The sequence below is a fragment of the Clarias gariepinus genome, chromosome 6 (genome assembly GCF_024256425.1).
Source record: "Clarias gariepinus isolate MV-2021 ecotype Netherlands chromosome 6, CGAR_prim_01v2, whole genome shotgun sequence".
Taxonomy (NCBI): domain Eukaryota; kingdom Metazoa; phylum Chordata; class Actinopteri; order Siluriformes; family Clariidae; genus Clarias; species Clarias gariepinus.
This window is the reverse complement of record NC_071105.1, coordinates 9,459,100-9,482,572: the sequence shown is the minus strand read 5'-3', so window position 1 is coordinate 9,482,572 and position 23,473 is coordinate 9,459,100. Positions and strand designations below refer to the sequence as shown.

The following is a 23,473-nucleotide window of genomic DNA, read 5'->3' as shown; positions in this document are numbered from 1 at the left end:
AACGATTATTTGAAATTTGTCCACTTTTTTTTTTGCACGTTCTCTAGATCCTTTGGGTTATTCCTCGGTTCCACAAATTTCTCATTTGCATAAACACTAAAACAGTGCATTTGGAAGAGGAGTGAAACGTTATCTGAAGGGTATTCTAACTGGAACAGAACTTTAGGGGAACTTTAGGGGAACACTTTAGGGAAGCTCTGAGACCGGTGTTAACTTGTTAATTAGTAAAATATGGGACCTTTAAGAATAATAAATTGGAAACACTACAAGCTCATAATGAGAAGAAAAATAATAAATATTGTAAGAGCCAGTGAGAGTACACAGAGCTCTGTTGTATGCTATTATTTGATTCTTGTATCTAAATAAAGATAGATAGATAGATTGATTCTACACACAGTACGACAAAGTAATGTGTTTATAGCCTATTTTTTGGGGGGGGTTAATTTATTCAAAAGCTAAAGACTGAAATATCCAATTTACAAAAGTATTCTTTATAATATTTTAATATCCTTTATAATATATTATAATATTTTGACTAACCCATCAAAAGTTTGGACACACCCTTTAATCTCATGGTCTTTCCTGATTTTTATTGCTTTCAAAATAAATATCCAATAATCCTTTTAACTCCTTTGAACAGTTGATATTAAGATGTTGATGAAATGATTTATGATAAAAGCCTTCATAAATGTTTTTGCAAGTTCTTGCATTCCATGTCGCATTAAGTAAAGTATACCAAAAAATAAACTAATTTCAACATTACCATCTCCTTTTGTGCATTGTCTTTTGCGAAAAGAACACCTGACGCACTCTTAACATTAGAGTGCGGTTTACTGACTTGACTCTTTCTTAGATAATCTCCTCTCACTGGTGCAATATGGCCAGAAAAAAATGTGCACAGTAGAACTGTTAAAATGAAAAAAAGACCTTACATTCATTAAACTGTTAAAATGGCAGGCTACCATATACTTTCAGGTGGTTGTAAAATCGTGGCTTTCCTGCCTGCTTCAAGTGCCACGACAGAAACCGGAGCGCTTTCCAAACATGTGGTCTCGGCTGGAGCATCAAGACGTGAGACCGTGGCTTAGACAAATACACCGGCGTTTCTTTAATATGAGCTCAGGGTGGAGGAGCATGGCTGTAAGCGTAGTGCGCACTCCTTCATGCCGAAAGAACAGTATGTCTTATTCAGAAGCTGCCCACCGCACCACTAAGCTACATCAGAGCGATGTAATGGCCACGGGGTTAGAAGGAGGCCGTTGAAAGACACACATAGGTCAGTGCTATTTTTACAAACATTACTTTGCAGTTCTTTTTTAGTGGCCAGACCACATATCCTGTAATTTTAGCCCACCTTTATGTATACACACACACAGACAGACACACACCTTCCCCACCCTGAGCAGCGTTACACCAAGGAGCATAGTTAGTTTTCATCTACAATATCAAATAATCAGCTACAGGTAGAGCAGCTGGTTCAGACTTGTGCTTACTTACCGGATCCAAAAAAAACCTAACCCCTTCATCCAAAAGCAACATTCTCCTTCTCCCTTCTCGCCTTTTCCTCTCTCTGCCTACTCCAGCTTGCTGTCTCTGAAAAACACCTTGACTTTCATAGACCAATTCAGTTGAAAGCATCATAACGCAACTTGATGTCAACAAAACTCTCCCACTTGACTGTGTTGTTGGGTTAACCTGACATCACGATGACGCAATATTGATGTCAGTTCCTTTCACAAGTACAGTGTTGGAATGAGCTTTTCTAAATACTTAAGCCAGGAGTCATGAAGAGCACATGAACAGTTTGACAGCAACATGAGTTAAGTCCATTTTTGCAGTTGAGAAAAGCAGTCTCTCTCACTCCAAATTGAAAAAAAGAACTTTTGCAAACATAGAAAATAATTTGTTCATCTTTTCTTTGAGTGTGTTAAAAGGCACAAATGGCAAAATTGTTTTTGTTTATATTAGTGTATAATTAGATTTTGTCTGATTTTGCAAAAAGCTTTAACTCCAACTCACAATGGCAATTATTTGTTGTTATTTAGGTACTGCACAATATAACTTTTTAACAATTCAGTCAAATATAACTTTTCAACAATTTATGCTACAGCAGCTCAGTTCTGTGGGTTTAGACAACTAACAGACACAACATACACCTCAGCATACAAACTCCCTGCCTTTTGCGATTTTTTCCTTAAGAACTGAAATTTTGCAACAAACCGAACACTTGCTAAGTTGCGCATCAAGCCAAGCAAGTTTACATATTTTTTGTGTTTTTTTGCATTTTGTGCAAGATTTAGTAAAGACATAGCACCATGGGTCCTAAAAATGTTAGCAAGGATGGCAGCAGGAAGAAAAGGGAGCCACTTTAGGTTTTGTCTTTAAAGCAGCCGGTGCCAAAAAGAAACATAAATTAAGGTTTAGTGATGTTTAATGACTATTTATTTAATATTTATGTCTTTCATAAATGTTGGATTGTTTTAATATGCCAAAAAAATTTATAGTGTTGGAAATTGGTAATATTGATCATGTTTTTGAGTCGGTGGAACGGATTATCTGCCTTTACATTATTTCCTATGGGAAAATGCGTTTCGTAATATGAATATTGCATTTAGAGAAATCGCCTCCGGAATGGATTGAATTTGTATGACAAGATACCACTTTACGCAATTTAGCCTCAATAGTATAACTCCTGTACACCATTAATACTGTGTTAATTGCATTGAAAGTACCAGAAGTACACATCCTTCTTCTGGGCTTCAACGTTCTTCAGAAATCCAGTAAACACATTTGTTCACCATGTGGTTTGCTTCATTAATAATGTGACAGAAAGAAGTAATGTGATTGTCTTTTCAAGAGGCCTTTAATTTTTTGTTGTATTTTTTTTCAATCTAAAATATGGACACTGTATGTTTTGTGATTTGTTTTTGTTTCAAGTGTGGAAATTTAATGCTTCTTAAACAAGGTCATATAGCAGTTTTTGCATTTTAAAAAATGTACAACATTTTGCTGTCAATCTGTTCTTATGTACTGCAGGTGTCATATAGCCTTAGGGAAAGTGCTTGAGGTATTTCCTTTAAAGCATTGCTTTATGTAACATGAACACATCCCGCTCTGACCAGCATGCTCGACTTTCTTTTACAGTTTCAAATCATCAGGTAAGAGTTAGAGCAGTCGTCCCAGACTTCTGCTTATTTACCCGTTCCAAAAAACATGTTCCGTCATCCAACAGTAACATTCTCCTTCCCTTCTCACCTTTTCCTCTCTTTACTTACTCCGTCTCAGTCCCTTTGGAGAATTCAAAGCTCAACCACTTTGACGTTTACGGACTTAATTCTCACAGCGTATGAAGTGAGGTTTTGTGTCTGTTAGTTGTCTTGTGTAGCCATGTTTGTATACAGTATAAATATATATTCTGCACCTGAAACATGAGGTTAAAATCCAACACACAACTCGTCAGTATGTAGGGCAGGTTTATGAGGCGACTCCGTGCCAACCGAGTCCCAAATGTTCCACACATAACAGCCAGAAAAGCCCTCAGCCGTGCAGCTACAGGAAGGAGCTTTATTAGCATTTCACTGATGTCAGTTCAGAAGTCTTAAACTCCTGTCCTGCACTTTATGACAGTTTCTGACTTTTGAAATCCGAGTGAATTTCGGGTCCAACCATAATCCGTCAGCAGCGATTTTCTTCTTTTCGGGACGCCGACGTAATCCGAGCCCAGGGCCTTGTCTGAGTACACGAGGCCCTACATCTTGTCAAGCAAGGCTCACTGTGGACCTTTCCTGAAGGCTGTCTGCTTGGCAGTGGAAAAAGAAAAACCTTGCCACGCAGTTGTCGAGATATGAGCGCTAAAAGAAATTGGAATTATCTGCTCAAGAGATGTTTTCCCACAAGTGACTGTGATTAATGGGACCTTGGGATAGTAGAGCGGGTCAGACAGGTGTCACCTGCGAGCTCGCACTGCTGACTCACACCCGGTCGGCTAGAGACGGGACGAGCCGATCGTCTCCGGGAAATGAAGAGCGTGCCAGTGAAACATGTGTCAGTTGAACGTTGAGCAGTATTATAGCTCATCACTAGCACATACTTCACCAGCTCTGCTTCTAAAACAAAAAGAAGGTTTTAAATATGTCTGCTCTGGGTGCCTGGAGGGCTACAGTCTTTTGAGCCAAATATGTCCAGACACCAGTGGATTGTGATACCCAATGTGGGTGGTTATGATTCCTACATAGCTCAGCCCTTTCTATCATAAACCTGTATGAATGTTGTGATATAAAGGTGTATTATACGAAACACATCAAGACTGGACACATTATCTAAAAGAAAGAGCTGTGATTCATGAGACCACCTTCTACCAAGTAGCTCTTTGGTGGGGTTCTGATACTCACCTGTCCCTTGTAGTAAGGACATTCCGACCAGTCTGTAGCCACACTGTGTGCTTTGAGACCTTTTTACCATTGGCAAATATAACTTTTCAACAATTTATGCTACAGCAGCTCTTCTGTGGGTTTAGACCAAAGGGTTGAGTCTTGAGCGCTCATCACTTACTGGGTTGCCAGTTCACCAGTTTTCCTTCCTTGGACCACTTTTGTCAGGTACGAACCACTGCATACTGGAAACACCAGACAAAACCTGCTCTAGCCAACACAATTTGGCTCTTGTTAAAGTTGCTCAGATCCTTACGCTTGCCCATTTTTCCTTCTTCCAACACTTTAAAACCTGACTGCCTAACATATCCCAGACCGTAACAGGTCCCATTGTAACGAGATAACCTCAAATCAAATCTCCCGTCAGTTTTCTTTGGCTGATCGGTGAACATATGTACAGTATGTACTGTAGTTATTTGAACATCATACTTGAAGTTTGTGAACCTTCTTAATCACACAGTTTTATAAACCCACTCTATCAGAACGTCTGTTTTACAAGAGATCAAGAAAGCTTTTCTTCTGTAGTAAAGCACAGAAGACGACACTGTTGACTTTGCATCCCGACTTTCTTTGAGGAATGTCATTTTCGATCAGAAGAATTTGTTGACGATGAATCACCCAGTATAATATATTAAGCATACTGTGTGTATAGAGTTATGAGTCAGGTTTGTTCTCGGTTTTAGAGATATAGTACAGCTCTTTCCCGCACAAGGTCAGGAGACTTTTAACTTTTATTTTTTTTCCTGAAAGAACCTATTGTCGTATGAGATTTTAGACAAAACACAGCTGACTGGAATTTCTAGGAGCTGATTCATGTATTTCCTTCTAGTTATCTCATACTGGTGGCAGATTTGAGAGAAACGCTCGTTCTGTTCAGGACGACAATCAGATGATGGATTAAAACCTCTGAGGCTGGTGGAACTTCATCTCTCAATAAGTGAAACTATCACCGTGTCATATTATTGAACAGTGCCAAAGGGATGCTATTGATTTTGCTATTATTGTATTTTCTGAGGTCCGGGCACGGAGACGGAGACGGAGAAGGAGACGGAGTTGGCTCTGACCCTGACCCCTCCTCCACGTTTTCCTGGTCCCGCTGGGCAGGTGCAGTTGATAAAGAACGTAAAGATCTGCTGAACCCTGATCTTTATAGATTAGCGAACGGGAGATGTCAGCATTCTCATCTCCATTTCCAATGATGGGCCTGCATCAAGTTTAATGAGCCTTGCAGGGATTTTCTCTCATACACACACACACACACACACACACATTTATTTTGACTCTAACATTCAAAAGAACTCGATGGTGTAGTTAGATTCCTGTAACTAAGCTGAGCGAAACTTTGGATGCAGCAGTTTAGATCAGAAACCTGGACTAACTCAGTACGCAAACTATTGCTGGCAAAAAAAGGGTCTAGGTGGAAAAGTGAATTTTCGGATACATTTCATGTCCCTTCTCTGGGGAAATCTTCAATGGTCTAAATAGTCATTCAGATTGAACTTGGCCAATTTATGAATAAAGTGTATTATTCTAAAATGCTAAATTGTTCAGATATTGCAACACCAATGTGACATGGTTACGGACACTACAGATTTTTGTTGCTTTTTTAACTTTTACAAAACAACTATGTAAGTTACCAGTTATATGCTTATAGAATTTTAAGCACCAATTTTATTATCAATCCTCATAATAAAAATATAAATAATTAGCATTTGAAATTATTAATATTGGAGGCGAGACAGTTTAACCCTGAAAAATTGCCATTTTGGGGGCACATACAGTACTGTATAAATTCCAAACTCCAAAGCGACTTGAAATATTTAGGGAAGCAAAATCAGTCACTTCCATGTTGCATAAACTTCAGAAGTAGCTTCTTTGGCACACACACTTTCAGTATTATATGTATAACATAAAAAAAATTTAATCAGCACCAATACTGTGTTTTGGTTGAAAAATTATCTGGTTGATAACGACTCAGTGCGACTCTGCTGTTTCCTCACTTAGGCAGGAAGCTGCCTATGAATACATAAATGAATGTAAGGTCAGCATAAGAGAGACACAGTGGCCCAGTGGTTAGCGCTGTTGCCTTGCACCTTCGAAGTTGTGGGTTTGAATCTCGCCTCTGGTCTCAGTGTGTGTGTGTGTGTGTGTGTACACACATTCTTTGAGGGTTCTCTCTGGTTTCCCAAGCATTGTAGTCTGATTGGCGTGCCTGTACTGTATGACACATATACTGTGTGTATCCCTGTCCAGATTCACACCCTCTGAGCAGTGTGGGAAAAGTATGAATACGTGTCTGTTAAAATTGACCTTGTAACCAACATCAAATCCTAGAGCATCAGGGTGTGGTGTTGCTGGAAGCCATTAATTATTAACCGTGTTATTATTATTATTTACTTTTAGGAAAGATACAGGGGTCTCCTGCACCAGTTCCTCAGTAGCAGCCGAATCAGGAGAAACCTGCGCAGCGAGCCATCATCCACAGTCCGGGTCAGAATGGTTTAGAGATTGATTCTTTTTTTCTTTCAGTATAATTCAGTCTTGTCATAAAAGTGTGCCTTAAGGCAGAAGCCCTGAGGACGTCTCATCCAGTTGGTATTGTTCTGCTTCGAGCTCGTCATGCTGCTCAGGCAGCTAATCGATGTTCTAAGCTCTCGATTTCTCGACGTTCTAAGCGAATCCAGGGCCAGTAGCGATGCGTATCGTTAATGAAAGCAACGATTTCTGTTCTGATTAGGTAAAAACCAGCTGTTTCAGGATGTGTCAAGCGATGCTGAAATGCACAGCTGTAAACGCTCTCAGTTAAATTCTTAACTCTGATTTGTCACCCACTCATAGCCTGGAGTCTATCCCAGGAGACATAGGGCACGAGGCGGGGTACCTTCCGGACAGGGGCCCAATCTATCACAGGGCACACACACATTCATAATATGGGGATGCCAGGTAGCCTAAACTGCATGTCTTTGGGCTGTAGGAGGAAACCAGGATACCTGAAGAGAACCCACTAAGCAAGGGGGAGAACATGCAAACTCCATGCACACAGACTTGAGGTGGGAATCGAACCCGGACCCTGGAGGTGCGAGACAACGGTGCTAACCGCTAAGCCATCGTGTCGCCTTGATTGGTCAGAAGCTGGTGATTTATTTTCTGTAAGCGCAGCTCTGACGAGCGGTCTGGCTGAATGACGAATCACAGGTTTGTACTAATGCACTTGTTTACCGTTTCTATGGTAACAGGTCGTCCAAGGATGCTCCACATTAACAGATTTGAAAAATGTGTTGCAGGAACTGTTTATTCAGCATTTTTAGGAGGAGTCTCCGGTGTCAGAAGACATCTTAGTGAGTTCCTTAATAACATGACAAGCTGCATTCTGTCTCATTGAAATAAAGAGACTAGTGAGGGAATGACTGTTTATAGCTGCTATAATGAAAGCGCTACTCTAACAAAGCATCTTTTTTTGCAGTGGCAGAGGTTCATAAATAAAAAAGACTTGGTTATCTAATAAATAAGAAATTGTTAGCATTGACAGTTTCTGCGGTACACAAGGCAAACAACAGTTCAATGCCACACACCACCGTGTCATTGATTATTTCCCTGTAAAAGCAGGCTGCGTTGTGTTTCATTCCGTCCACAGCTGGGAATTATATCAAGTATTCTGTTAGAGTAGTCTGTAGAGGTTACACTAAGTTGGACAGCGCTGCTCTCCCCTATTCCCCTTTTTTTGCCTTTTATTTGCTTATATATATATATATACAGTATATAAACTGCATTCAAATGCTCTGAACATCTAAAGTGTATAAATACTGTATGTAAGGCAGGATCTTTAATAAGTTATAGTCTCTACACATGCTTCAGTTGTGTGATGGAGGGATAAAATAGAAAGAAAATGTTAGAAGCCGAGTTCTGACCTGATTGATCGTTCATATAGCAGTGATTTCAGTGTGGAGACTAAATAATTCATGTCCATCAAATGTAAATGCTAAACAAACACAAACACACTCTTTCTCTGGGTTTATGGTTTAGTGTCTAGCACTGCATCTTCAGGGTCTGGTTTCCTCTCACAGTCCAAAAACATGCAGGTCGGGCTACTTGGTGTTCCTAACTTGCCCGTAATGTGTGAATGCTAAGGTGGCAACCCGACCCCTTCAATTAACTGCCCCAGAACATAGACACTCGGGATAGAGTATATTGCCAGGGTGGGGAACAACCGTTGGCAGGCAGATGTATCAGATGGACTAAAAAACATATAGTGCATCGCAAAACAATGTAAATATCATAGAGATGAGTGGATGGCTGCTATCAAAGCAACCTGGTCTTCTCCACTAAAGCCTCAGCATCGCCACTGATCGCCTCCATGCCATGCTGCACAGATGCAGTAACTCATGCAGTTTTACAAGTCTGACGTTTATGTATTGTAAATTCTTTTTTTTATTGATCTAAATCTTTTTAATAGTTTCTAAATCAAACTAATAGTTGCAGGTACTGGATTTTTATTTATTTTCATGAGCAAGGTTTAAAATACGAGTTTTACTACAAAAAAGTTACTTTTCCACAATATTCATTTTTATATTCATTATACATACAATAGTGCACCAAAGGCTTGAGCCAGCCCTTATTTCTTCATATTAAATTCAATTAAATGATGTAGATTCAATTGAAGAAATGTAAATAAATGCTTTACCGCAAAAAATTACAAACTTGTATCTTTAGGCTGCAAAGTGCTTTTTTAAACATTGGTTATTTATGTAACATTCAGCATCAGCATCAGCAGTATACTAATCACTGATCTGATCATCTGTCATCATCTACACCTGTTTCTCACTGCTTCATGCAATAAGTTAGATGATACATGTGTCTCTAAAACAGCTCAGGTACAGGGACCGGACTGAAAATAAAAGCCTGGAGAATTATTCCTCAATCATTAAATAAAGACTCGAACATGACACACAGCCACTAAACCACTTCAGCTTATTTTTAATAGCAGTAAAGAGGACAAATTTATTGAGAGAGAGAGAAAAAAAAAAAAAGAAAAACCCAGAAATTCGGACAAACTTGGACAAAAATATTTTCTTTATTCCGCAAGAGAAATGAATATGGTGGAGATCCATTGAGAATATACATGAGTTCATTTCATAACAAATGGAAAGTCTACAACCAATACAAACTATCGTAACAGATACGAGAAAATATGGTGGAAAACAACTGAGGAGTATCAATAAGCCTGTAGCAAGGATGATATCCAAATACTGAGAAAGAGGACGATTTCTACTCTTTTTTTTTTCCAGACCTAACGAGATGTGACTGAGTAAAATCAAAAATAATGATGATAATAATAATAATAAAAAAAGCGCATGTGTAGGTAGTGCAGGAGAGATTGGAGTTTGGTGCATGCTCTCAGATTTCCGTTTGAATGGAGAGATTTTCAGCTGATTTCAGGGCCGACGGCTTATTGCTCAAGCTGAGACTGGACATACTGTATCTGCTGGTGTCGGGCAAATATACACTGGAGTGTGTGTGTGTATCGAATTCAACTGGTGCTGTTTCAAGAGATTATCAGGAGACACTTTGTGGGAATCCAGTGACGTATGGATGAATTCCTGTGCAACCCAGTGGCAGGTTTGCTATTGCTGACGCGACCCCTCGTTCTCAGTATTTAGGAACAATATCATATTTGCGTTGTCCACTGAAACACAGGGTTCAAACTTATTTCAGCTGAAAAAGCAGTGTTTTAATAAGCGATATCAAAATGTATATCTGACTACACCATAAACAGACAAATAACAGTTGGTTCAACATCTTTTTTTTTTTGTTTAGTTTTTTTTTTCTTTTTTACACAAAACAACAGTCAAGAGTACCAAAGAAGCATGCTGGGTTTGTACGTATGTCAAAGTGGGAGGGAAAGTGGGTTGTTTTTTTTAAAAATCTTTTAAAACTTTTTTTTTTTTTACATTTTTTTTTTTTTTTTTTTACACGTTTACATTTTTTTCCTTTATTTTTTAAAATCATTTAAATATAAGAAGCTTTACTCCATTAAGCTGTGCTGGGTGTCATGATGTGACAGTAGTGGTAAGAACATAAAAGACTCCCGATGAGAATCACGACATATTCGAACCCAACTGCAAATAAAACTTTGCAGAGCTGCACAAAAGGGCGAGAGTATCGTACGTTGTGGCGTTAACAGTCTTGAAATAACCGAAGCCTGATGAATCGGATCACAACTCGGACGGTTCGAGGTGAGTGGAGAGGTTTTGGTTCATGCCCAAACCCTTTGAGCTTTCGAAGTAATGCACCGTTACTGTTTTTTTAATCTTTCTTTAGCTGTGTTTAGTTGCGCTTTTCCCACCCCGACAAATCCCCATCCCACGTCTTAATAAAGGGGAAGAAAAAAAAACGCACAGACGTTTTTTTTTGTTTGTTTGTTTGTTTGTTTCCCCCTCTGGTAAACATGTCCTTCATACGAAACCCCCCAATGCAATGCTTGTTTTTGTCCCTGAAACCTTTTTGAAAGAAATTGAAAAAAAAAAAAAATTATAAAATAAAAACAAAAGGAAATATTGCATGCTTTGTGGCGTGTGTGAACAAAGGGTGCTGACGAACCCCACCGCTTTTCTGCCCTGCAGAGAATGATGATCACATTGTTTCTTTCTTTCTGTTAGACAAACCACAAATTGCTAGGTGCACTAGTTTGCGTTTCTCTCTGTACAAATGAGCAAAGGAGAGACAAATCCAGGGCTCCAGCAAGACCCCGGCTTTGTACGAACGTGAGAAAAAGAACGAAGAACAGGATTTCGGTAGGCGTGACGTTGCCTTACGTTACGCGACACGTGTCAGTGAGCAGTCGGTCGAAATGAGAACACTGATGGCACACTACACCATTCAAGCACTTTCTACGATGGTGCTGGGGGGGGAACAAAAAAAATTACAAGTTTTTTTCTTGACTTAAAGATTCTTGAATAGTCCGAGTATACGAACGACAATAATAATAATAATTATAATAATAATAATATCAAGAATACCCAACCAGTACATCACCTTGGGTTTTCATTAAAGCAAGAAAAAAACTATGCATTCACTCAAAAAACAAACACTTGAAGAAAAAAAAAAAAAAAGTAACTAAAATCTTTGGTCTCAATGCCAGAAATTGAAAAAAAAATTAAAAAAAATTTACAACTCAGCCTTAACAATTGTTCAATAAATGTCCGAACGTGACGAAGTTGTACGAGACACACAGAAAAAGAAAAAAAAAATCTCTCACTGTGTCGCCAGGTTTGTAACGTTGTTCTATAAAGTCTCTTCAACATGATGTGTGCAACATTGGACAGCAGGATCCAATAAACAGTCGTAAAATTTCAGTTAAAGCAAAACCCCTTTAAGAGAACAACCAACACTCGAAGTTTGTGTCTTTGAATAAATGCGTTTTACATAGACTCGGCTGTCGTAGAAAGGGATTTCCTCTTCTTTAATATATTTGTATATATGCATTATAAAGACATTCAACAGTGAGCAATGCAATAGTTCAAGTAATAGAGAGAGGACCCGTCAGTGGCCCAGGTTAGACAAACAATCTGCATCTTTGAAAAAAATAAAACACAAGACGCTAAATAGAATCTTTGATCTATAATAGTCGTAAAAGCCGACCCCGTGCACGTGAGCTGCGTTTTTTTTCCCGCCGTGCGTCCGGGGTGTCAATAGTGCAGAAGAGGAAATCAAGTATTTGTCGGGAACGGCGTTGAAAAGTGGATGTCTGGAGATACAGAGTTTCACGTGGAGACCTGGGTCATTCCCCAGCTTTCCCAGTATCGCTCGAGCGCGGCTCGTTCCTCAGCACTTACAGCCCTCACGCGGTCATGTGGGGGTCGATGCAGATAGACAGATCAATACGAGGCTGTAATGCAGAGGACAGAGAAGAGAAAGGAAAAAAAAATCCTTCACTGTCTGGTCACAAGCTGTGAGGACACGTGGCTTTTATCAGGGACTTGGACGCGTTTTTTTTTTTCTTTTGTTTTCTCGAAGCCGTACGTGAAGAGGGAAGACAGATAGAGCGCGCGGAACTCGATGGGCTGATCCTTGATCGGAATGACCACTGACTCCTGGTCTGACAGACGTGAATACAGGAATACTGACTGACTGTGCATCTGTACGTGTGGGTTTTTGTACGTAAACGTCTCTGGTGCGGAGTACAATATATAATATATACGCAGAGGAGAGAGTGCGACACGGAGGTGGACATAATGCATAGAGTTTATAAAGGAGGAATAAGCAACGTTACGCTCCTTCAGCTGCCCATGCGGTGTGTGTGAGAGAGAGAAAGAGAATTGACATCAAAAAGCAATCAAGTGCCAGGCTTTTAGGATCGAGCTTTGAAAGAGGAGCATGGACGAAACAAACTTAATCAGGAACGAGCAGCAGAGAGAGAGAAAGAGAGAGTCCAGTGCGAATGAGAAGAAGTCACGTGGCCCGTGTAACCACTTGTGCATTTCTGTTCGCTGTGACGTCATCTGAGTTCTGGAAAGGTTTAATTGTGCGACATGAACATTAAAGAGTAGCCAAGTGATCCAAAGTTGACTTTTTTCTTCTTTTTCTTTTAAACAGTGAAAGCAGTCACTAGTTGTAAGAAACACCAGGTAGAGAAGAAGATGATTGTTTTTTCTTCTCCTTATACGTGGTCCTGGTGCACGTGATCATTGCTAATCGGCGCGGCAGAGCTTATCTCTGCTATCAAAACACGTGTAGGGCTGCACTCCACGTCGTCGTTTCTGTTCTCATCTAAATGAAATCTCATGACTTGCTGCTTCTAACCGATCGCTTCTGCTTCTCGTTCACTGAATAAGTCAACATTTTGTCTTTCAGAGATTGTGTCATTTTAACAACCACACATCAAAGAGTGTTAATGCTTAAGTGCTCAAAACCGAGCTTGTCCTCACTTCAAGTACACACACACGCCAACACTATTTCATGTGTGGTTCATGATTTATTAGCATAGGCTTTAACAGGAGTGACATTTTTCCCTAAAACCTATTCAGACTTAATAACTAGAGCTGCACACGACAGCCATTTCCTTGACTGGCTTTATTATTTATTTATTTTTTTCCAATAAAATTCTTTTCACTGCTTGCGATTCTAAAAGTCATTTCAAAAATGTGTCAATAAGAATTTTTTTATTAAAAGAAGAGAGGGGGGAAAAATAATAAATAATAATAATAATAAAAAAAAAAAATCCAGTCAAGAACTTTAGAAGCTTTATTTCTGTCTGGAGCTTTAGTTACCGAGTCTTAGGTTTTAGGGTGAAATAACACTCTCGTTCGTATTCAACAAATGAACAGAAGAAACAATAATAATAATAATAATAATCATCATCATCATCATAATAATAAAGGGACTTCTTTGCTATGCTAGCTTTGGTCTCTGCACTGGACTGTAACACCATTACTGCTCAGAAAAAATTATTCTTAAAAAAAAAAAAAAAAAAAGATCAAATCCAGCAAGAAAAGCAAATAATAATAATCCCCCCCCCCAAAAAAAAAAAAAAAAAACAGCTCCCCTCTAAAAAATAATAGCAAGCTTGTGTAGTTTAAGACTATGATATATTTTCACTTGTGCCCTTTCAGCTTGTCTCCCCAAAGCCCACCCGTTACCCCCCCTGTCCTGCTCCGTTCCCTCCCGCAATCCCTTGTTCAGCAGCAGTTACTGTGAGAAACACTCTGGAAAGTGTCAGGCGTCTGTTTGCTACATACATTTGCCTTTTCAGCATACACACAAAAGAGAGAGAGAGAGAGACGGGAAAGAAAGAAAGAAAAAGAAACAGAGGGAAAGAGAGAGACGAAACAAAAACATTTTCCTGCCTTGCACTTTGTAAAGGAGGTTGGGAGAAGAGAAAGAAATAAAAAAAAATTTTTTACAAATGAATGACAATGAAGAAAAAAAAAAAAAAAAAAAGGACCAAAAACAAAAAAGAAAAAAGCTTTAAATCTTGAAGCACATAAAAAGTCCCAGCTGGAGTTTAGGTAGCAGCGTGGGTCACCTGAAACTCGCCTCTTCTGCTTCCTTCTGTCTTTTTTTTTTTCTTTTTTTTTTCACATTCACAAACATTTAAAACTTCCTTGTGCAAATCAAGCAGTCTTTAGAAAGAATGCCCTCCAAATTGTTCTAGTAAAAATATAGAACTCCGAAGGTGGCTGTCGTTCATGTGTGTGTGTGTGTGTGTGTGTGTGTGAGAGAGAGAGTTGCAGCAAGTGTTTTTCGTGTTATTTGTAGACAGACATGTGTCTTGTGTCTGTCTGTCTGTCTGTATGTGTATATGTGTTGGAGTGGGCGGGGCCTCATCTGCGGGGGCCCGAGGGTATCTGTGCGTAGACGGGGTAGGCCAGGCGCACGTTGAGCGAGTCGTTGTGCTGGACCAGTGAGGTCTGGTGATAGTGCAGAACAAGGTCTTTCAGAGTGCTGTACAGGTTGTATGGCTCAGCGAAGCCGTAACCACGCGGCGTGCTGTAGATCACACAGTGCTTTACTTCTCCGTCCACACTACACGAGGGAGAGAGAGAGAACACGGGTAAGTCCAGATCATTACAAACAAAGCAGGTATATCCTCAGCAATTTCTTTTATTCATTTTACAATGTCAGTATATAATTTTTCATGCATTTTAATGCTTAACTATTAAGAACAATATAACTAACTTACTAATTTTGTAACTTAAAAGGAATATTAATGTAAGTTTAGCAAAATTTCCATACAAAATATAATCCTATAATATTTTTTAGTACTGTAGAGAGAACACAAAGCAACTGTAGAGGAAACATGGCCTGGGACGGTAAATTATTACTGTATTTACCCTACAATACTTATACCAAAGAAAACAACAGTACATACTAAACAAAACACGCCTGCATGAACTACAGTACATAGAGAGGGGTAACATGGGTATTTTACATTTTAGCACTGCAGGAGACACAGCAGTACAGTGATGTACAGTATACGGTTTACCTTTACTTTCTCTGTTTATTTAATGGTACAGTATTGAACTGAGTTTGAAATTAAAGCAAAGTTTTTGGGGGAATTTTTGACCACATCAACAATTTGTGTTTTTACAATTCACAGGTGCTCTAGGAACGTAACTGACTGTACTCTACCACCAACATGTTAAATTTTAACCGCCTGTCAGTTCAATAAAAATGCCCACTTTTACATTATTTTCAGTACAGCTCTCGTATAAAAGGCGGGATCATGGATCACTTTTCTGTGACAACTACTAAACACTGCACATTTTACTCCAATTTTATTTGTATCCTATTGTTAATATATATATTTATATATACAGAATATATGTCTATTTATGTATATAAACAACTCACCACTACCACCATGCCCCCAACAAACTCCCTACATGCTACTGCACATTACTACTAATACTTTTCGTTTTGCCTTATTTATCATAGTATATGTGAAGCACACAGGGCTACTTGCCCTACCTTGCACACTCACTTTATGTACGCAGCAAGTCCCCTACTTACAAACTAGTTTTGTTCCAGGAGCACGTTCGTAAGTTGGATTTGTTCTTAAGCCTGACAAAGTGAGTCTTATACGCCTTTAATATGAATATACAATGAAAAGCACACCAATCCACATGACTAAATACGACTCATTTCTCCCGCACCCCCATGCGCGCACACGTGCAATATATTGACTGAATGTTGTATAATTACTGTTTTCTACAACAAATGTACAGTGTTCTATGTTGTTCTGTACTTGAGAGCCACAAACAGCTGGAATCAAATTCCTCATGTCTGTTAACACACTCAGATGAGCAGATAGCAGTGTGTAGTTCTGCATTTTGCATCATGGTGTCGATTGGTTGTGGCATATCTACATCGACAACATCTGCTACTGTATATACCGCTGAATAAAATAAACCAATAAATCTCATTTTAGTTATATAAAGAATACACGCAGTATGGACTTTCTTTTAGACAACTATTATATATTGAACTTTCCTTGATGACATCGTATTGTTGCGTCTGGTTAACAGGAATATGTTGTACTTGATCAAAATCACACTCACTGCTGCACATGGTGATGACGCTGCCCACCTCTAATCATCTGTCAATCAATCACTTAACCAATTCTGATTATCTTTGTCTCAGCAGTGAAGACCGTTTTGGGGAATTGGAATCAAGAGATATCAAGTTCTACTCACACTACAGAGCAGGCGTAACAGCCCTTCTTGCTGCTCTCCCGGATGAGGAAAGCTCCATCTGGCATGCCCAGTAGAAGATCCTCGGCCTGCGTCCTGTTCAGGTCCCCGACGAACCAACTCTTCTCATCGTAGTGTGGCAGGTTCTCGTCCTCTTCGCTCACAAAGTAAGTACTAGGAAAAAAAACAGAGCATAATAAGAGACTGACAACACTAAATAACCGACACTCATGATGCAGAAAATTTTCTGTTTATTAATTTCGCAGCCAGCTCCAACAGTGACTCAAGGGGAATGTAAAAATAAAAGGAAAGAAAAGGAGGGGAAAAAGCTGTAATAAACTTACTCATCTGTGTTCTCATTTTTGATGCCCAGCCAGTCATTTATTCGTTTCTGACGTACGCCTTTGTGATTGAGCCAGCTGTGAGGAAGAAAGACAGAAATTACTGATGAGGGAAGGGGTTAAAAAAAAAAAAAAAAAAAAAAAAAAAACTATTCTCTCTTTCATGTGCACACACACTCAACCCCACCCTGCTCTACATGGAATAAAAGCAGCCACTTACACAAGATATTGATCTCGGATTTTCCTCAGCTGGATAAGGTCTGGCTTTAAGCTGTTCATCTTTTTATCCGTCTCCCTGTTGTCCAGAGCTTGTGTCTTTAGGTCCTGCTCTAGGCGGATTTTGCTTTCGTGGATTTCCCCTAGTCGCGATTTGAGTTTGGCGTAGTTCATCATTATCCTAGCGGAAAAAGCACAATGTTTGAGTACGAGTACGCCTCACACCTATGGCGATGTGGGATTTCCAGCGAGACCATACTGCAGCAGAGTAAAGCGAGAGTGTACCTTTCGATCTCCTTGTCGTTGCCCTCTCGGCGGAAGCGCTCGATATATTCCTTGCTGTAGCGCTCCTGCGTGTGACACTGCTCTTCGAATATCTTGATGGTCTCGTTGAAGGCTTCTATTGCCGTGCGCTTCATCTGAATCTCCTACGATCAAAGGCGGAAGAGAGAGAAAAAAAAAAAATCAATGCACTCAATACTGACACGTCTCTGAATATAGAACGTAACGTGTCCTACGTGTGCTAAAGGCCTCTCCGCAAGGATGAAATGGATATGGAAGTATTATATTAAGGTTTATTTTTCAATACAAAAAGAAAGTGGTATAGGTATATACGTATATGGTATATACGATGCTGCATAAACAGACGACGTATCGTATGAATCGTGATTCTTTTGTGTGCCGATTCATGTATCACTACACTTAAAAAAACAACAACTAATTTTACATTTAATAGTAAAGATGTACCTATAGTCTTTACACCTTTTTTCCCCCTAGTGACCAGAAATAGTTGTTTTTTTTTTCAGTTTGACTGACCATGACCTCAGATATAACCGATCCTCTACACATTGACGCAACACAAACGCATTTTTTACGCAGTTACATTATTAAAAATCGCCTTTGTTAAAAGCCTCTGATCTGCCCTTTTCCCTCCAAACTTTGTGAGCAAGTTCATCTCAAACCCACTTATTACACAGGTTTGAGTAAGGTTTGAGACTTTTTATAAAGGACTTTTTCCTGGTGTAGATTTGACAGCTAGTTTTTTATATTTGTATCGTTTTTAGCAATATTTCTTATTTTATATTGCTCATTTGAATATTTTCTTTTTCGTACTCTATTCTTCTTAATTATTACCATTAATTATCTTCTTATTTCATACTCTGTATTTGAATATTATTTTTAATTTTCAGGTCATGGGCGTTTGTAAAAGCATTTCACTGAATATCATACTGTAAACGACTGTACGTAACAAATAAAATGTGAATTTGGACGGAGATATGTGCTGCTCAGTAACAATGTAGCTTTTTTTAAACTCTTGGACTTTAAGCATTGTTTAAATTTCAAGTGAAAAAACTAATGTTATAAGGCATGGGCTACATTTAATTACTTAATAAGGTTTCAGAAACTGTAACAAAATCTAGGGTTATTAAATCTGGATATTTATAAAATGGTGATACTTCCATAATGACAATATTAATTGAATCAGCACATTAGTATGGTGATAATATCGTGTCCGGGGGTGACTGGTTCCTTCTCCTTTTTGGACAATTTTACGTTTGAACAAAAATGTTTAGGTTTCATGAAAGTGAAGAAGGAATCATTTATTTTATATACCTGCGACGTCTTCGTATACTCGTCATACAGCCGGTCGTACTCTTTGCTCTTTTCCTGATATTGATTGTGATATTCCTGGAGTTTCTTCCCCACAGCATCAATGTTGTCTTCTTTTACCAGCTGATCCTAAAAGAGAGAGAGAGAGAGAGTTGAAAGTTGAGTTGGAAAGGATCTTAGTGAATAATATAAAAGTGACAGCCTTGTACAATTTACTCACACACTACCTCTCATTCCTTGTAGAAATAAGGAACACTTAATAAACATGAAGGTGTATCTCTGTGGTATTTTCTAATTATAACAACTAATGGTGTAGAGATGGACAGTGACGTGAGATGGCTGATGGGTGTCGTGCTTGAACATACCTGCTGGTAGCGGGAGATGGGGTACATGAGCTTGACGTCCAGTTTGGTGTTGTACTGAGCCAGGGACTCGTGTCTGTAGTGACTGATGAGCTCCACCACCGAGCTGAAGGTCAGCGGGTCTGAGAAACCGTATTTGCCGTCCCGGTGGTAGATCTTGATTAGCTTATTGTTCCCGCCTTTTCTGTAAGGACAGATCGAGTCGCGTTACGTGACGTGATTCGAGGATTCACTCACGACCTTGGGTGCTGATCCTTAAACGGATGGGGTTGGTTACCTTAAAGTTAGCGTGTAGTCTCCCTGCATTTTAGTCGAGGCGTCCCGGACCAGAAAGGTCCCGTCTGGCATGTCTCGGAGTTTGTCGTTTACTTCTTCCCTGGATAGAGAGAGAGAGAGACAAAGGAGACAAAACAGTTAGGACAAAGACAATGAGATCAGAACGCATCACGGGTACACAGGTACTCCGCTTCCTGTGTCTTGTCTTTTGCACTACGCTCTCCTGCTGCTTTGTCCTCTCGGAGTGTGTGTGTTTTTTGATGATGTTCTAACCCCTTCAGTGCTTTTTTATAATAACACAAATGTATGAATTATTTTGTTCAGCTTATTAGAAATACAGTTATGATTTACTGCCATGACACATGATGTCTGCGTGGCCTTGTCCCCCTTCTGACCTTGACGGAGCACATGGTTTAAAAAATCAAGGTCTTGTCCTCTTTTACTCTTATCCAGAGTGTCTGTGCTCTCTCTCTCTCTCGTCCCTGTCTGGCTCTTTTGGTCGTCTCAGCTGACCTCTGAGATCCAGTGCTCTCAGGAGAGGGGGGCGGGGCTATAAATTTATCCTGCTGTGTACCCATCTGAGGTAAAGAAACTATTTTAAGGTCACTTTAAAAAAGATGATTTTATTTATACAGTCTCTCTGGGGCTTTTGCTCCTTGGTTTTTTTTTTTTCCTTGACATGGAAAGAAGATATATAGCGAGAGTTATCCATTTGAGGAATCGGAGCAGGAACACAAGCTGGATGAAAACAAAAACGTAAAGTAGAAAAGGATTTCATGAGGCAAGAATCATGGATTCAGACGGGAAACGTTAAAAGGCGCGAGTTGAAGAATAATATCTCCGTATCCTAACGTAACGAGGGTTAATAGAATACAAAATAAGCTGCAGAAACACACTGGGAACGAATGCCAGATCTGATCTGATCTGACTGGTTGCTTCTAATTTTACCTGCGAGATGAGTCACGCTCTGAAAATAGCCAGGATTTCAGGTCAGACTGAAAACAAGCTCGTGGAGGCGTTCACCTCGGTGGATCTGCGGCGCTCAGGACGGTTCCTGGGGTGAACCTTAAGCCGCGTTATGGCATCAAACGGGGGAGGGGATGAGGGGGGGGGTTTATGATATAAAGCCCGATCAATAAGCCAGCCCTCTAATCTGCTAAGACCTGAGAGTTTTAATGCGCTCGACGAGCTGTTGATTTCACCGCTTTCCACCCTCACTCTGTCTGATCTGACCGAGATGCACCTAATCTATCGACGACGCCCCCCAGCATGAATGAATCGGATGACGTCATCCCTGAAGAGACTGCGCGGATGGATGTCATCGTTTGCGGAGGGATCGATGCGAACGCTTCCCTTCCTTGGCGCGTGTGGGATCCCGCCGAGCCTTTTATCTCATCCGCAGGGGATCTCATAACTTCCCATCACCTGATGTGTGCTGGCTGAATAACTGCATACTCTGCAGAAGAAATGTGTGTGTGTGTGGGGCAGGCAGATAAACCATCAAACCCAAACGCACGTGTCTTACCTGGATATGTCTCCCCAGTACCATTCGGCTTCCTGCAAAGAGCTGCTTGGTGCCTCCTTCACGCCGTTACTGTTCACAGGAGTCATGGGTTTGGCCGGCTTCGGAGGAAGAGCTGCGAGAAAAAAAAAAAGAAAAAAAAGAAGAAAAAAAAAGCTTTAATCTCGTCCGTGTCCCGTTACTTCATCATCAGGTTCAGACATCAAAGACACGTTCTGGAACGAGACTCGAGTGTCGGAACAGGACTGTTACTGATTAAACGAAACGAGACAAAACACCGGCAGCTGGCGCGGAGTCACGTGAGGCTGGCGTGAGTATCAGACGTGAGCCCGAGCCGTCAGAGTGGACAGAGCAACAATTCTTCTTAAAAAAAAAAAAAAAAAAGAAATACAGCTGGCAAGATTAACACCAGACCCACAGACCAGAAAGCCATAACACCACCAAATAAAAACAGGGCAAGGCTATTTCTCGTTAAACACACAGACACACACACACACAGACACACACACACACACACACAGAGCTCAAGCAGGGTTTTCTGCAGGTATCAGCAAATTCAATTTACTGCTTTTTATAACCCTATAATGCAGTCTTTTAATGCCAAGAAGGCCTCGTCTGTGCAAATCAGGAACACTGCAATGAGGAGCCTGCGGTCGAGAAACACATGATGATGATGATGATGATGATGATGATGATCGCTTGGATGAGCTGAGTTTCTTAGACGGAGAGAAAAATAAAAATAAATAAAAATCTGCCTTCGAGCACATCCTCATCTCTCACAACTTATTGCTTAAATCTGAATTATTTCACACCTTTCATACACCTGTGAATGAACTCGTAGGAGAAAAAAAAAAAACACAATTTAAGCCGCTAACGATGTGATTATACAGGATAATGCTTGATTCAATGATTTATGATGACACACGGTTACTCCGCTGACGCTGGAGACGCGCGCCCGCACCTCGCCGATGTTGGCCGTCCAGTGTTTGATTTGCAGTAAATAAAGAGGCCTGAACGCTCTTGGCATCACGCGCTCTCTGTTTTTGTCCAAACAGGCATCTGAACAGCTGGAGCAACAGCTCGGGGGACGCTGAGGCAGGAGCTCGTCGGACTTCATCGGACCGGAAAAACCCAAACGTGTGGAGGGCCTCCTCTCTCTCTTCGTCTCCTAATTATCCTGATCCAGAGGTAACGTCGAGCTCTGTGACTGGGATAAAAAGCTGCCCATGCCCTTGTGGTGTGTTTTTTTTTTTTTTGGTTGAGGTGTGTGTGTAGTGGCTTTGGCAACCCTCACCAGGCCAGGTGCAGCTAGCTGGCGAGGAAGGGTTCCCGACTTTTAAAGGGAGCGGAGGGGAAAAACAAGCTCGCGTTTTAACTCACAGAGGGTGCAGTGTTCGGCGTAAGCCTCATGCCAAGCCAAACTAAACTTCTCCTGACCCAGTCTGAGGCCTAACGCGCAGCGCCGCACCCACAACGTCCGTCCAGCACGCGCTCGCCCGGAGCTCCTGCAGCCGCCTTTCAAGTGAGAATCAAAGACAAGACGCACTCTGGGCTTTGCCCTGTTTTTTTTTTTTTTTTTTGAACGAGAGGGCGAAACATCAAACGCAGCTGACTTGGGTGGAAAGCAGACGCGGACGAATCACAGAGCAGCCTCACACACACTCACACACCCTTAGTACGGGTGTGATTCCCACACAGGGCTTTGGAAAGCCTCCGTCAGGGTGCCACCATCCTCACAGAGGGGGTTGTTATGTATTAAAACACTCGGGTTTTGGAAGGAAGAAAGAAAAAGAAAAACGCACTAAACTAAGGACAGCAAAAAAAAAAAAAAAAAAGACACTGATTCGATCTGATCTCATCTGGTGCATTGTGGCCCAAAAAGGAATCAGCTAAAAAAAAAACATTAAAAACATTAAAAAAAAAAATTTTTAATCCAGAAAGATCAGAGAGTCAAATTTCTCTGCTTGGGATAAAAACAACAAAACAAATCTTGTATAAATTATAAAAAGGTAACATAAACATAGAAAAAAACAAAACCCAGGTTCCCTTTAAGTGCTGCTCGATGAGAGGCCTTACTCTTCACAATTTTTTTTTTATTCGTCTTCGGCGCGAGTGGATGAAGGAACGAGGGAGTATGAATGGTGCTCTTTGAGGGCATGATTAATTAAAAGCAGCGCTGCAGTCTGTGGAGTGAGTTAAAAGCCTACACACACACACATACACCACACCTGAGGGGGGGACTTAGACCAAGTTTATCCCGGTGGGGTGAGAAACGGGGACCAGTCACGGAGCAGCAGGACCAACAGACACGTGTCGTATCTGACCTGAGCCTCTGCAGGTGCGTTTTCTCATCCTCCCGCTCTCTCTCTCACACACTCACATCTTTCAGTCTGACAGAGAGGGAGGACAGCAGGAAGCCAGGGGAGAGAGAAAAAAAAGACGCATTTGGACTTATGATAGAGAAAGTAAGAGGAAGAGTGAAAGTGAGACGGTGCACTCTCTCACACTCACTCTGATCTGTTTCTTT

At 40.5% G+C, this 23,473-nt stretch overlaps 1 protein-coding gene across 6 annotated transcripts in view; it reads right to left on the bottom strand.

Moving 5' to 3' along the window:
* Positions 1–9,479: 9,479 nt before the first annotated feature.
* pik3r3b (phosphoinositide-3-kinase, regulatory subunit 3b (gamma)) overlaps positions 9,480–23,473 on the bottom strand; it is a 209,799-nt gene continuing 195,805 nt past the window's right edge. For all 6 annotated transcript variants that reach the window (XM_053498158.1, XM_053498160.1, XM_053498161.1 and 3 more), the window contains 9 exons: positions 20,950–21,061; positions 19,426–19,524; positions 19,152–19,332; positions 18,790–18,915; positions 17,461–17,603; positions 17,180–17,356; positions 16,963–17,037; positions 16,622–16,792; positions 9,480–14,951 (listed from right to left, as the gene is read on the bottom strand). In XM_053498158.1, the coding sequence (XP_053354133.1) occupies positions 14,750–14,951; positions 16,622–16,792; positions 16,963–17,037; positions 17,180–17,356; positions 17,461–17,603; positions 18,790–18,915; positions 19,152–19,332; positions 19,426–19,524; positions 20,950–21,061 (1,286 nt within the window). In that variant the 3' untranslated portion in view covers positions 9,480–14,749. The remainder of the gene's footprint in view (positions 14,952–16,621; positions 16,793–16,962; positions 17,038–17,179; positions 17,357–17,460; positions 17,604–18,789; positions 18,916–19,151; positions 19,333–19,425; positions 19,525–20,949; positions 21,062–23,473) is intronic.